The sequence below is a fragment of the Peromyscus leucopus genome, chromosome 8b, assembly GCF_004664715.2.
Source record: "Peromyscus leucopus breed LL Stock chromosome 8b, UCI_PerLeu_2.1, whole genome shotgun sequence".
In the NCBI taxonomy this organism is placed as follows: Eukaryota; Metazoa; Chordata; class Mammalia; order Rodentia; family Cricetidae; genus Peromyscus; species Peromyscus leucopus.
Window position 1 is genome coordinate 44,773,807 of NC_051086.1, and position 15,178 is coordinate 44,788,984.

The 15,178-nt window shown below is 45.0% G+C and overlaps 1 protein-coding gene and 1 long non-coding RNA gene across 9 annotated transcripts in view; one reads left to right on the forward strand and one right to left on the reverse strand.

The window, feature by feature from the left end:
• The first annotated feature begins 1,996 nt into the window (after positions 1–1,996).
• Specc1 (sperm antigen with calponin homology and coiled-coil domains 1) overlaps positions 1,997–15,178 on the forward strand; it is a 280,028-nt gene continuing 266,846 nt past the window's right edge. For 4 of the 8 annotated variants that reach the window (XM_037200768.1, XM_037200764.1, XM_037200767.1 and 1 more), the window contains exon 1: positions 1,997–2,115. Coding sequence is in view for 1 of the 8 variants with exons in the window: in XM_037200766.1 (XP_037056661.1) it covers positions 7,336–7,345 (10 nt within the window). In the remaining 7 variants the exon portion in view is untranslated. Of the gene's footprint in view, positions 2,116–7,150; positions 7,346–15,178 lie in introns of those variants that run through there. The other 4 variants (XM_037200769.1, XM_037200763.1, XM_037200766.1 and 1 more) reach the window with 2 other exon arrangements.
• On the reverse strand, positions 7,345–11,211 carry LOC119086926. Its single transcript, XR_005090324.1, has 3 exons — positions 10,151–11,211; positions 7,894–8,027; positions 7,345–7,789 (listed from the first exon to the last, which is right to left on the reverse strand). It is a non-coding gene; the product is annotated as an uncharacterized LOC119086926 (long non-coding RNA).

Sequence of the window (15,178 nt, forward strand, 5' to 3'; positions counted from 1 at the left end):
CTCTCTCACACACACACACACACACACACACACACACACACACACACACACCATCCTCACTGATAACATCCTCTCTCTTCTTTTCCAGGGAAAGCCCCTTTGACTGTCTCCCCTCTACCAAAGGAAACCATCATCTCCCTCCCTTTGTGTTCCCCTCGTCTTACAGCACAGGGGGGCTACCATCCAAGCCAGGGGGCTTTTTCTTTTCTTTTGGTTTTTGAGACAGGGTTTTATAGTGTGCTTTCTTGGACTGCCAGCCCCAAAATCATAATACAGAGGCTTTTTATTAATTATTAATGCTTGGCCTTAGCTTAGGCTTATTTCTAGCTAGCTTCCCCCCCAACCTAAATTAATCCATTTCTATTCATCTATGTGCTACCCTGAGGCAGGTTTACCTCATCTGCATACTATCCATCCTGCTTTCCTGCTTCCTTGGGGTCTGTCTGGCCTCTGGCTGGCTGGACCCCCATTTCCCTCTGCCTGTCAGCCCTGCTTATGCCTCCTCTGCCCAGCTATTGGCTGTTCAGCTTTTTATTAGACCAATCAGGTACCTTTGGTAGACAAGGTAAAGGAGCAACACATCTTTACACAGTTAAACAACACACGTTTCCATAATTAAACAAATGTAACCCATCTTTACATAGTTAAAAACAATTATTCTGCAATGTAAACAAAGCAACACATCTTTACATAGTTAAACAAATATTCTACTCCACAACAGGGTTTCTCTGTGTAATAGCCTTGGTTGTCCTGGAACTCTCTTGATAGACCAGGCTGGCCTTGAATTCAGAGCTCTGCCTACCTCTGCTCTTGAGTGCTGGGATTAAAGGCGTGTGCCACCACACCTGGCTTCACTTTTTCCTTCTTATATATGCACAGTCTGCTGGGGAGTCATGCAGTATTAGATTTTTTTCAACTGTCCATCAATGGTATTCTTTTCATAAATATTTTAACATGCTGAAGTTGTTCCCACCATAAAAACAAAGCAAAACACTGACACCAACCAGCTCAACCCACAAAACCCTCCTAGAACTGTGTCTTCCACCTCTATTACTGGGCCTCTCTCGCCTCCCCATCTCATCTAAAAAGAATTGGCTAGGTTTTATTCTCACTACCTCAAATATGACTCATGGTCCTGTCATCCGCCCATGCATATTTAACAGTCTTAGATGACTTTTATGTTAATAACTATGGAAGATGTTCTTCAGCTCCTGGACATAAGGTATGCCACCTCAGGGCAGAAACAGGTTGAGGGAAGTGACAATCCTGAATGTGGTCTTGACCTTGTTCAATTCCAGGGTCTCTGAGATATCCTAGGGACTTGGGGGGAGGAGGGCTAAAGTGAGGGGGAGGTCTGGGCTGGAATATAAACGGCCCCTTCAGTGTATCTGCAGGAGAGGGGAGGGAAGAGGGGGGAGGGGGGGGAGGAGGGGAGGAGGGGAGGAGAGGAGAGGAGGAGGGGAGGAGAGGAGAGAGGGAGAGGGAGGAGAGGAGAGAGGGAGGAGAGGGAGGGTAGAAAGGGGGTTGTATGTAAAATAGCAAATTGCTGGATCCCTCCTTCAGAGTTTTTTTTTTTTAAACCACAATAAATAAATAAAACCAAATAGTGCTGTGAGTGTAGTAGTTCAGTGGTAGAACGCTTATCTAGCATGTATGAGGCCCTAGTTTCCATACCCAGCTCCGCAAAAACTGTCCCAAACCAAACCCCAACAGTCTGTGAGATAAAGACCCTGCAGTTTAATCCAGCTCCCATTCGACGCTGACGGTGTTGGTCCGAAACACTCCCCTACTCCCCGCTTTAAGAACAACGGTCTGCAGTGCGGAGAGGGGATCTCTCTCTCTCCCAGAGAGATGTTTCATCATCGATGGACCATCTGTGGAGGTTGACAGGGAATGCTGCAGGAAAGAAACTACCCTCATCGAGAACCGAGGCTCCTGGACTACATCTCCCAGGAAGCCTCGCGCTGGCAGGCGGGCGCCCCCTGGAGGTGGCCACCGGGAAGGCGCCGGCGGGATCGCTGGGACCTTCCCGGTAGCATCCGTGAGCGCAGAAAGCCGCGGCAGCTGCGGGCTGCGGCGGCGGCGCGGGAGTCCGGTGCGAGTGAACCACGGCGGGTGAGTCTGGGTTTGGCCGCCCACTCCTCTGTTCCTGAGCTGCCTTGTCTCAGGTCTGGCGGGCAAGACGCGGGTGCAGGAGTCCTGGCACCGGGACACGGGGTGCCCCCCTGGGAAGACGCGCTGCGGTCCTGGGTACCCAGGCGGCTCGCAGCGCAGGGATCGCGCTGCAGGTGGGGACCGCAGGTGGCCGGCCCTCCCTTCGGTTTTGGCGCAGCATCCTAGCACTGGAGCCAGGTGGCTCGGGCGGCTGTGCCCCTGGGGAGCCCCCGCCCCCGGGACAGGTGCGTGCGCGCCGGCCGGACTCCGGTGCCCCCCAGTGTGCATCCACTGCGCCCTGGTCCGGTCCAGGTGATCGCCTAGGGCTTGGACTGCGGGTCTCCAGGACGCCTGGGAGTGCGAGGAATTGTGTGAATGCTGGTGCGTGTCCCAGCGATATGCAGCCTGGCGCGAGTGCAACAGTGCCGGTCTCTTTTTCTTAATGCCCTTAGAACAAAATTAGTTTTATGTGCTTATTTTTTTAAACAAGTTTGACTCTGAATATCTTAGTTTGATTTTGTGGGAGCTCCATACGCCAGCACGCAAGTTTATATAATAAGCAGTATACGCTTTGAGAAAAAAAAAAAAAAAAATCCCATGAAGGTGCTCTTCCTTGCCCTCTATCGGATGAATTATGTCGGACTGGTTGACATGGGTATCCATTAGTAACGGCGGTGGCTGGAGGCGAGAGATAAAGTGTTTTTGAGTGAAGTCACGACCGAGCCCTTCTGATCAATTTTTGGTGTCATAAGATTTGGTTATCCAGTTTCAAACACTGTTCTTTCAACGTTTAAGACGGAGATAGAAGGTGGGGGCTTGTCCACCCTAATTCCCTAGTCTAAGGGAAATGGCTTTGCATGATTAACTCAAAGCCATCAAGTTTCTTTATTGGTTATTTTGAGACAGGGTCTCGCTAACTATCTCTGAGTGGCCTGGGACTCACATGAGCCACCACACCGCGGTTATTTTATTTTTGTTTTCGAGATAGTGTATCCCTAGGCAGTTCTGGCTGGCCTGGAATTGCTATGTGGCTCAGTCTGGGCTTGAACGTCCCCCCACCCTCCACCTCCTGATGAGCACTGGGATTCCAGGAGTGAGCCACCACACTTGGTCAAAGAGAGCATCTTTATGTGGCGTCGGGGCGGCCCCTCTCAAGCCTGCATCAGTTTTAATGCTAGTTCTTAAGCTGATTTGCCGATGTGCCAGGTAGAAAACTATTGTTTGTTAAGAAGCCCCATGGTACGTTGTTTGGTTTTAGGAAAGTGTTTCCTCCGTGTTTTCTGAAAGTGTACTCTATTATGTTAAGTGTATTTCTGTTCATACCTGATTGGGTGCCCCTCCATGCTTTTGTACCGCGTGTATTGATATGGTTGTGTAGATTTCTTTCCTTAAAAAAAAAATCGCTAACACATTATTATTTTGCTGGATCTTCTCACTAGAATCCTGTAATACTTTAAAATGAATTTTTTGGAGCTATGTATGGTGGCTCATGCCTGTAATTCTAGCACTCCAGGCTGAGTCAAGAGGATGAGTTTGAGGCCAGCCTATGCTACATGGCAAGACCCTGTCTCAAAAAAAAAAAAGAAAAACAAAACAAAAACCAATAATAATAACAACAAAACAAAAAAAATTGAAGACAAACAGAAACACCGGACACCCGCCCCCGCCCCTTAACAACAAAACACCATGAATATTTGGTTTGTTTGATAGATCCCAAAGCTAACATTTTCCTTAAGGGTTGGTAAGTGACATTGCTGTGGATGATTCTTCCTGTCCTGTTATTACGCTTGTGCTGTTCACACTGAACCGGCTGGGAACTTTCTATCATTTTCTGTGCTTTGGAACAGAAGAATGATCTGTTCCTTAAAGTCTGGCAGATTTGCCTGCAGACCTCCTGGGCTGCCACTGGGTGCTTTAGGAAGCTGATACCATCATCCAGCTACCTTTTCTCTCATGCCCATAAGCATTGATGGTTCACAGCTGGCTTGTTGCGGCAATCATTTTAATACCCTTCATTGTCTCGGGAAATTATTAGCATTATTGATAATATATGTTTGCATCTGGCACCTATTCACTTTCCGCAGATAAACTCATGTAAATATGATATTTTTTCTAATTAATACGAATGCTTTGTGGCTTCTCTTGTTCTTCCTCTTGTTAGTATGTGTTAATTGTACAGAACAATGGCTTTCCTACGTTTTCACAAATGTGTATGATGTACATGGATCACGCCCACCTTTCTTCCTTTTTATTGGTCAGGTTTGTGATTGCTTCCTTTCTCGATCCTTTCAAAGCATTGGGTTTTGGATTTATTGGTTGATGCTGCTGATTTTTATCTTCCTATGTTACTAATTTCTGTTACTAAACTTTATGCTTCTTTCTACTTACTTGAATTTATTGTGTTCAAGATCTGATCCTTTTGGACTGAAAGCATCATTTGGCTTTTGTGTTGAGCAGGTCCAGGATGTCCGGTTTCACCTGTGGCCTGAGCTGTATTTTCACCTTAACCCTTGGGTTAGACATGCTGCTGCTCTGGTCTTCTAAGTCAGTGTTCATCGCATTTAGCAAGGCTTACGCTATCTACCTGTCTGTCATTCCCCACATTCTCCACCCTGTTTTCCTTCTCCTTCAAGTACACTTTTAAAATCTCATCCAGTCATGGTAAACTGTGTTGATAATGTCTTAGAACACCTTTATTTTGTCTTCATTCTTGGATTTGGGTTTCCCCATGTTTCTTTATTTAAACTAATTCCAAGTGTGTGTGTGTGTGGTGGTATTGTGTTCCCCAAAATATTGTGCACTCTAATAAACTTATCTGGGGTCAGAGACAGAACAGCCACAATATTAAACATAGAAGTTAGGCAGTGGTAGCACATGCCTTTAATCCTAGCATTCCAGAGGCAGAAATCCATGTGTTCAAGGATACAGCCAAGCATGGTGACTCACTCCTTTAATCCCAGAAAGCCAGCCTTTAATCCCAGGGAGTGGTGGTAGAAAGCAGAAAGGTATATAAGGCGTGAGGACCAGAAACTAGAAGCATTTGGCTGGTTAAGCTTTTAGGTTTTGAGCAGCAGTTCAGCTGAGAGCCATTGGGATGAAGACACAGAAGTTTCCAGTCTGAGGAAACAAGATCAACTGAGAAGTTGGCCAGGTGAGGTTAGCTGTGGCTTGTTCTGTCTCTCTGATCTTCCAGTGTTTACCCCAATACTTGGCTCTGGGTTTGATTTTATTAATAAGAACCTTTAAGATTCCTGCTACGTGTGTGTGTGTGTGTGTGTGTGTGTGTGTGTGTGTGTGTGTGTGTGTTACCATTTTTGAAAGATTTTTGTAGCTGGGAGATTTGGGGATCTCTGGTCTCCATATTACTGAAAAGAAAGGAGAGGCAAAAAGATAGCATTTTGTAGTTTGTGACCTTTAACATAGTGGGTACCGTTTTTTAGGCACCTGCTCTGCCAGTGTTAATGTTGTGGCCCAACCAATCTCTAGAGCCCACCCATTTTGGAAACGGAAACTGAAAGCATATTATCTCTTCCTTAGCCCCGGAACTGTTACTCTTTCTGTCTCTGTGACTGAGTTTAGGTACTTCATGTGGTATTTCATGATATCTGGGTTTTAGGGACAGGATTATTTTATTTTAGCTTGATTTCCCAAAGACTCCATGTTGTACCATGTGCCTGTCACTGTTTCCTTCCTTTTCAAGGCTAAGTAATATTCCATCCTCTGTGTGTGCCCCACAGCATTTATCTGTTCATCTCTTGTCAGTGGACACATGTCGCTTTCACATTTTAGCTACTGTAAATGACCATTGGTTCACACATCTCTCTTCAGTAATCTGTTTTCAGTTCCTTCGGGAAATGAATACAAATAGAAGTTGGCATTACTAGCTTATACACTAATTTGTTGGTTTTTTTTTTTTTTTTAAGTTTTTGGGACTTCACCACACTATTTTCCATAAAGTCTGTTCCTTTTACATTCCCATTAACCACATGCTCTTCCCTCTCTCTTGATATAGCCATCTTGACAGATGCATATTTCTGCCTTTCAATAGGCAGCTTTTGTCATATATATATATATATATATATATATATATATAGTGTATACATATTTGTTTTTATCTTATATATTTATTTCTTTTGTGTGTCTACATGTGTGTGTGTGTGTGTGTGTGTGTGTGTGTGTGTGTGTGAATGTGGATGTTCATGTGGAGGTCAGAGGACACCTAGTCAGAGCAGTTACTGCCCCTGTCACGTGTGTCCTAGGACGGTAACTCCGGTCAGCAGGTTTAGCGGCAGGTGCCTTTACTCACTGACCATTTGATCGACCTCTGCTGTAACCCGCCAATGTTTATAGACTATTGATATTTTGGGCTTACTTCTTCTATCTTACTTTTTTCTGTTGTTTATTCTTATTTATTGCTAGTCTCCACCCCTTTTTCTCCTCGCCTACTTTTTGTTTGATTGAAGTTTTGTTGGTTTGTTTTTGTTTTATCTTGAGGCAGTGCCTTACGATTGTCGTGGAACTCACAGAGATCCCTAAGTACTGGGATTAAGTACATGCACCACCATAGCTGGCTGGATTGAGTTTTCATTGAGTCATTTTTATCTGACTCAAGACTTGAAAGTTAAATATATTTTTCTACTCTATATATGGTTAAGTACCCGTGTATTTTTGTGGCAACTGCTCATTGAGATGCAAGCATAAAGGTATGCAAACTATCAATGTGTAGTTCAATGAATTTCAATAACCAGAACCAGCCCTCAAAATAAGAAACGACTTCTCCTGTGCTCCTGAGTCCTTCCTCACTCCATCAGCCTTTGGGGGTAAAGGAGGCAGAGCTTCCCACTGCACCTCAGCAGCCTGAGGCGTTCTTGAGTTTTAGAGACCCAGACTCAGGTCCAAATCAGCATTCATGGTTTTGATACTAAAGAAAAAAACAATTTCAGGACTAGCCTTGGATATTTTATTAAAAATATTTTTATATAGGCTTAGGTATGAGAAATAGGAAAGCAGGACACACCCAGGCGTGTCTGTGACTTCAGGGAGGAGAGAGCCCAGCTCACTGCTTTTACAAGTCATAGCTAGGATTTTGGTGGGTTTGCAGTTTCTGTCCTCTCACTACGTGGTTCCTGAGGAGCACCTGACGGGGTTACAGCTGATGAGGTTAAAGTCTAGCCCATCAGGATGCAGGAAGGTAAGGTGTCCTTGCATAAATAAGGTGAAATCTTGTTTGAGAGCCTCTGGCAGTGGCTGGGGAGGAGGGGGGATACTCAGCATCCTGTGCATTCAGGCTTCAGTCTTTGGCAGCCTTTACCACAGGCATTGGTCTTGTGTTGGGATTCTTGCATCTCAGCTGCTGAGGGGTTTTATCTGGCTCCAAGGTGATGGGCTCCTCCTGTTTTTCCTCTTATGGCCTCCTCGGGCAGCTCATCACAAAGGATAGCCACTGTTTTGATTTCTAATACAGTGGTTGAGTTTTGCCTGCTTTTCCGTTTTGTGTTCATGGAAGCAGAGCGTGTGTGCTCCTCTGTGCCTGGCTGCAGCATTACCTCTTGTGGAATTTGTCCATGTTCTGTAGAGGGGATGAGGTCTGTTTGTTCTTAGTGTTGTGTTGTTGCGCTGACTTTTCCTAGAGAGACTCAAATATACATTCACTCTAAATAGGGCACCAGTGACAGACCAAAGCATGGTTCCACCGGAAGTCCACCTTGGGGAACCAATGAGTTTATTGGGCTTACTTACAGCGAGGGGTTATGTACAGGAGACCAGGTGACTCCAAAGCAGTTGGACCATGCTAAGCTCTACTTCATTAGGGATGATGGCCTCATGGATGCTGCATAGTGGATCCTTTCAACTTATCTTCCACTTCAAAATCACTGCAGAGGAAGAAGTGATAGTTAGACTTCCCAGTGAGGATCCATGACTTTCCCTTCCTCCATCTAAACAGAATCTCAGGATCTCCATTACTGTTACCATCGACCTGGCTATTCTTGTACTGTGTTTGCTCAGGTGTTGCCATGGCTACCAGGCCATGTTCTTCTCTGTTCCAATATGGCAGGGAGGTGAGCACATTGTGCCTAGAGGAAAAAGGTCTGCTGCACATGTGTATACATCTGTAAAATCAATAGGCATTCTACCATGATTGACATGGGCTGTTTGTAGTTTTGGACTATTACAAACAGCAGTGCTATGGGCATTCTAGTTCTTGCTTTTTGTTGGATGAATACATGCATTTCTGTTGAGCACAGATGAATCTGGGAGCAGAATTACTTGGTGTGACTATGCCTAGCACTCCTGCCCCTCCCCCATCTCTTATTACGCTAGCCGAGCTCTATAGCACTATGTGTACTTCTGGCCTGATACTGTCAGTGTTGAACAGTAATTGTGGCAAGTTCATGCTGTCAGGAAAATGGGTGAAGATGCTTGTGTCTTTCTCTAGTGTCAGAATTTACTGAATGGCAGTAAATTTATATGGTATGGCAGTTTCATTGGCAGGGGTGTGCTGTATACTTACACTTTACTGATGGCCCTGGCTGAGCTGACCAAGTTTTTTATTTCCATTTTTTTTTAAAAAAAAAATATTTGTATGACTGTGTGTGTGAAGGTCAGAGGACAACTTGTGGAAGTCAGTTCTCTCCTTCTACCATTTATGTCCTGGGGATCAAACTCAGGTGGTCAGGCTTAGTGACAAGTTGACAAGTACCTTTACCCAATAAGCCATATTATCACCAGCCCTCATTTTTTTTTTTTAAAAAAAATTACTTTTGTTTTATTTTATGTGTATGAATGTTTTATCTGCATATATGTCCATGCACCATGTGCATACTTGGTGCCCATGGAGGCCAGGAGAAGTTGTTCGCTCCACTGGGCCTGGAGCTACAGATGGTTGCAAGTCACTGTGTTGGGGCTGGGATTGAACCATAGTCCCCTAGAAGAGCAGCTAGTGCTTTTAACTGCTGAGCTATCTCTCCAGCCCTTATGCTAGAAGATGGCAGATCAAGCAGACCATATTCAGCAGTATACACCAAGCTGAACTGAACCTCCTGCGACAGTGAGGAGTCCTCTGTCTGTGGGACCCTTGATACACTCACTGAGTGGTCAGATGATGGGTCTGAAGGCGGCCATTGCTCTCACAGTGTTGGGTATGGTGGTGAGGCTGAGGGAGGGAGATCGCTTGCACCCAGGAATTCAAGGCCAATATGAGCCACATAGATTTTCTGTCCCCCAAATTAAAAAAAAAAAAAAAAAGCAACAAAAATCCAAAACAATAAAAGTCCTCAAACACATGTAGACACACAACTAGACAAAACAAAACCAGAACAGAAAAACCAACAGCATGTGTGGGGATGTAGCTCAGTGGTAGAGTACTGTCTAGCATGTGAGAAACCCTGAATTCCATCCCTAGTATGGTAAATAAACCCCAGGCAACCCCAAAGCAAATGTGGTGATTCTTAGTATTTATGTCCTCATCTTTGAAATTTCTTACCCCATCTGATGAGAAGCCATAAATTTATTAATGATTGAAACAGTTTAGATTTTAAACTATGCTGAGACCCTCTTTGAAACAGTATAAAAGGGTCCTGGTTTTCAGATGGTTATATTGTTAACAGTAGTGTTTACATGTTATTACTTTTGCTTTTCAGGGCTCTTTTGCTCACCACACATTTGTGACTTGACCAGTTCTATTATCTTAGCGCGCGCACGCGCACACACAAACACACGTATGCCCCACCCAGGATCATCAGCATCTTTCTCTTCATTCTGCTCATTTTCTTGTATGTTTGAAACAGCTTTTCCTTGAACTTTGGATTTCTCAGCAGCTGCTAAACATGCTTTTGCTGAGATATTTTCTTGGCTTCCCCTAAAATTATATAGGTATCTAGAGCAGGGCTCTTGTGGTCATCTGGTTTTATGATGACAAAGAGAACATTCTTAGATGTTCAGATAGTGATTCTACTAACCCCTGTGAGCTGGCCAGTCTGGGCATTGTCCTCCTTACCTTCCTTTCACACTGACTCCATTTTCCTTTGTGGATTTTGGCTGCTGCCAGCTGGACTCGAGTGGAATCTTGTTCCTTGCGCCTTGGTACAGACGTCACTGTCAGATTCTGTTTTGGACCAGAGTGGAGAACACAGACCCACGATGTCTGGGGTAGAATTCAAGCGAGAGTGCCTTATCTCGAATTTGATAATTCTTGTTTCCTGCCTGTCTCATTGGCTGTAGCCTCATCTCAGAATCGCTGACTTTTTCCTCTGTTGTTGAGTGGGATTGTCCTTGGGATGTTTGGTGGACTGTGGGTGACTCAAGCTGTGGGGTTCAGTTCTAACACTCTTAGCGATCCCAGCTGCTGTTTCCTGGTGACTGGGTGGTTGGATTCTATCCTTGTCTTTGTCTACATATTTGGAGCCTGGATGGCGCTATTGTTTTCCACTGCCGACAGCCTCCTCCCAAGCTCATGGTGTGGTTTGGTGGTTTGCCTAGATAGTCTGGTTCTGAGTACTCTTGACATTGCCGGAATTCCTTAGGCATTTAAGTTGGCCACTGGCACTGTTTCCTGTTTTCTAGGTTTATTATTGATTGAGTGTTTTAAAAATAATACTTCTGTTATTCCAGGTAATGTGAAGCCACTTGAAAGGCAGAAGAATATCCTTAGTCCACTATCTTGGTCCAATCTTTTATTTTGAATTTATTTCTTCTGTGAGCCAAGGTCATCTGCAGATTTGGTGATTCACCATGGCTCACAAAGACTCAGTATGGCTATACTTTAGTTTAGTAGGAGATCATAAAGAAACATTAAAAGGAGGAACTATGTCTGGAGAAGAGTCTTCTCTCCATTGGTCATGTAATATGTACTTAACTCCCCAGCAGGAAGCTGTGAAATGATATCTGTTAGGGAAGCTCACTATACTTAGTTTTAAGGGAGGGTTTTTCTGGGGATTGGTCCTGTCCATCACACAACATATTCCAGCCCAGAAGAAAGCGGTATATCCAGCATAAACTAGTGGTTACAAAATCTCGCCATTGGTGTGGTAGAATGCACCTTTAATCACTGGGAGGCAAAAGCAGGTGGATCTCGGATTTGAGACAGTCTACATTGAGTCAGTCCAGCTGGTATACTGCTCACTAAGCCTGAACAAATCTTATGCTCTACCAATAGATGGTGAGAACACAAGCCAGGAAGGTCAACTTTTTTTTTATTTATTTTTTAATTTGCATGCAGTGTAACAAATTTCCTTGTTATTTTATATAAATTTGAAAAAACCTGCACCCCCCCCCCTCTGTTCCATCTCTCTTGACTTTCAGCCGTATGCCCCCTACCCCGTCACCCTCCCCCCCCCAGGCCTTATACTTCCCTGGCTTCATTCTCACCCCTCCCAATTATATATAAAAGAAACACATGTTGTCTTCTGGCCTGATTATCTCACTTAGTTATCATTACCTGATATTTTATATTTCACTTTCCTTTACAGAGAGTAAAATGCATTGTTATGTACCACATTTTCATCATCGCTCATCAGCTGGTGACACTAGGCTGGTCCATCGCTAGTGCTTCAGTGTCCTGTGATAGAGATTAATATCCAGGCGTAGGCAGCCTGGCCGCCGCATGCTTGCCAGTGCTGCCGGCCCACGAGCCAGTGCCCCTGACATGGTGACTCCAAGATGTTCTTAACTGCTGAGGCCATTATATCATCCAGCCCCTTTTTCACTTTAGGTGTCGTCGAGATGCTGTCTGGGGTGTGGATGGTAAAGGCAACCAGTGTTCTTAACTGCTGAGCCTTTTCTCCAGCCCCTGTTTTTTAGGTGTGTGGTGTGTGTGGGGTGTGTGTGGAAAGGAGGAGCCTCTGCTCAGATTTTCATAGTGGCTATACCAGCCAGCATTCCTACTGACAGGGAAGAAGGAAGGATGCGCATTTTCCTACACCCACAGCATCATCTCTGGTTTCTTTTCGTTGATGATACCAACTTCGTTTTTTGAGGACCCCATAAAGAACAGCAGGCCCAGGCCCTACTATGCTGACTTTTCTGCAAAAATTCACTCCTATTTCCTTCAAAGAAACATGGATGCTAGACACTTGGACATGACTTCTGCAGATGATCCAATGCTCTTCACCCTCTCCGAGAAAAGCATTTGTAACTATTTAGGTGTAAACATTAAGACTTGCAAATATTAGCGCCTGGTTGGGGTGTAACTCTGTGGTAGAACACTTGCCTCTAGTGTGTAAGGTCCTGTGTTTGATCCCCAACACCAAGGGAAAGCAAAACAAGATGCAAACTGATGATTAAAGAATGATTTCTTGACTCGGAAAAAAATTCTATAGTTTGGCACATGCTGCGCAGAGCACAGAGGAGCCAGCATTTAACCTGATCGCTCCCTTTTTTGTCTACAGTCTCGTCAAGAGCCTCACCCAGCACAGCATTCTGCAGCTTTGGTCATATCTGTTCCACGGTTTGATTGCCCCCACCCCCCATCATGATCTCTACTCACCCACACTTCGGCCCAGTCTCTGGTCATGTGACATCTCCCCTCTTTCCTTCTGGTTGTAGTAGATTGATCATATTTGAGTTTGATTGCTCTCTACATTGGGAATCCTTGAGGACTGAGCAGCAGGTCGGACTGGTTGAGGGCTGGACGGGTCAACTGAAGCTTTCCCTGTGGCCTTGATGTATGGAGAAGGAACATTTAAAACCAGGAACATGCTTGGCAGAGCCAGTAATAGCCTGGGATCGGGGCCTTGGAACGTTTTCCCCAAGGCCCTGATATACAGAGAAAGAACACTGTTCCTTCTCTAAAACCCGGCACATGTTTGGTAAAGCTGGTACTGGCCTGGGGCCAGGGCTTTGGGGGAGCTGTGGCTTCAGAACTGGAGCCCTCAACTCTTCCCACCATATGGGGCTGCTTTGTTCTCAGTCTGTAAGGTTCTTGAGATACCTTGAGTCACCCTTGTGCAACATAGTTTGATTAGCTTTCACTGCCTCGGTTGGTTGTGTGATAGTTTCTGCTGACTCAGTCCCATTTCTCCTCTGGAGATAGTGTGTAAGATGTTGAGGTGTTGTGCCTTATTAAGCTTGCTTGGCGTAGACATAGCTTGTACAAGACCTCCAGATCCCAAACTTATCTGTCCCCTTGTTTTCGGATCCCCTGGTCCTCTCTCTCAGGACCCTGTTGCTGAACAACAGCCTGCTGGTCCAGGTCACATAGCCCTGTGTCTCTTTGGCTTACGGTTGGTGTTTATTGATGTTAATTGACGGAACAGCTGAAAGGAAGCAGGAAGCAGTACGCTCCCCATTCTGTGCCTTGTGTGCACCTGAGTTTTACTTTGTGCTGAGGGTGCTGATTTAAAGCACTAAGCTGACATTGTCTATGACGGTTGTCTGGGTTCTGTCTGCAGCAGATGGTATAATTAAATGTTTGAGTGTGAAAGGCTTCTTGAGGTCATATAACTTAAGTGCGGCCTTAGATCGTCAAATCATAATTTTTAAAAATCAGTGTGTATTAATCGTACGGAGTGGTGTCTTTCTCCTCCTTCCCTCCCTCCATTTCTTTTTTGAGACAGGAGCTTGACCTGTAGCCCTAGCTGGCCTGGAACTTGCCATGGAGACCAGGCTGACTTTGAACTCACAGAGATCCAGCTTGCCTCTGACTCAGGGTTAAGGTGCTAGTACTAAAGTGTGCACCACCACACCCACCTCTGGCCTCAGTTTACAGTGATCCTCTTACCTCTGCTGAGTGCTGGCATTATAGCTATGTGACACTAAAACTGGCTAAAGTAACCACCACCCCCCCCCCGCCCCCGCCCCCAGGCAGGGTTTCCTTGCATAACTCACTCTGTAGACCAGGCTGGCCTCGAACTCATGGAGATCCACCTGCCTCTGCCTCTCAAGTGCTGGGATTAAAGGTGTGGGCCACCACTACCCAGCTAAAGTAATTTTTTAAAAGAATTTTTAAGTTTTATTTATTTATTTATTTATTTATTTATTTATTTATTTATTTATTTATTTATTTGTGTGGGTCTGTGTGTCTGTGTCATGGCATGTGTGGAGAGATAAGAGGACACTATGGGAGTTGGTTCTCTGTTGGACCATGTGGGTCCCAGAGATTGAACTCAGGTTTCAGGCTTTCTGGCAAATTTCTCCATCTGCTAAGCCGTCTTGTTAAGTAGCAGTTCTCCCTGAGTCATTTTCAGATATATAAAGTCCACGATTTGTTTTGACCAGCTTCTCCTGTTACTCTCTCTTATCCCTCTTTCGCCCTGGTCCTCTTCTCCAACTGTCTCCCTTCTGCCTACCCTGCTGACACCATTTGAGAGCAAGCCTGCAGTACTTGCCATCCTGAATTGGACTTATTTTACTTAATATGATGATTCCTAATTTCTCTTTCTTCCTTCCCTTCATTCCTTCCTTCCTTCCTTCTTTCTTTCTTTCTTTTTTTTTTTTTTTTGAGACAGGTTTTCTCTATGTAGTTCTGGCTGTCCTGGAACTCACATTGTAGACCAGGCTGGCCTCAAACTCAGAGATCCACCTGCTTCTGCCTCCTGAGTGCTGGGAATGAAGTTGTGCACCACCACTACCCAGCTGATGGTCTCTAATTCCATACATTTTCTTTCAAACATGATATCACCCCCTGCACACACACACACACACACACACACACACACACACACACACACACACGTCATGACATGTATCTGCAGTTTACTTCTCTGTAATCAAAGGTTCAACCAACTGCGCATGAAAAACAAAAAACCCAAACCCAAACAAACAGTAACAAACAGACAACTCCCCCCAAACAACAATAACAACAAACCCTTAAGGGGTCCTATCTGTACAGCTGTTCTTCCTTATTATTATACCCTAAACACCACATCAATGTTTCCACAGCATTGCATTATGCCAGGGATGATCAGTAATCTGACATCATTTTACATGAGGGCTTGAGCATCTGTGAATCTTGGCATGTGTGTGGTGGGGCAGGTGCGGGGGTGAGGGGTGGGGGGTGGGGGGGTGGTCCCCTGTGGCTACTAAGGGA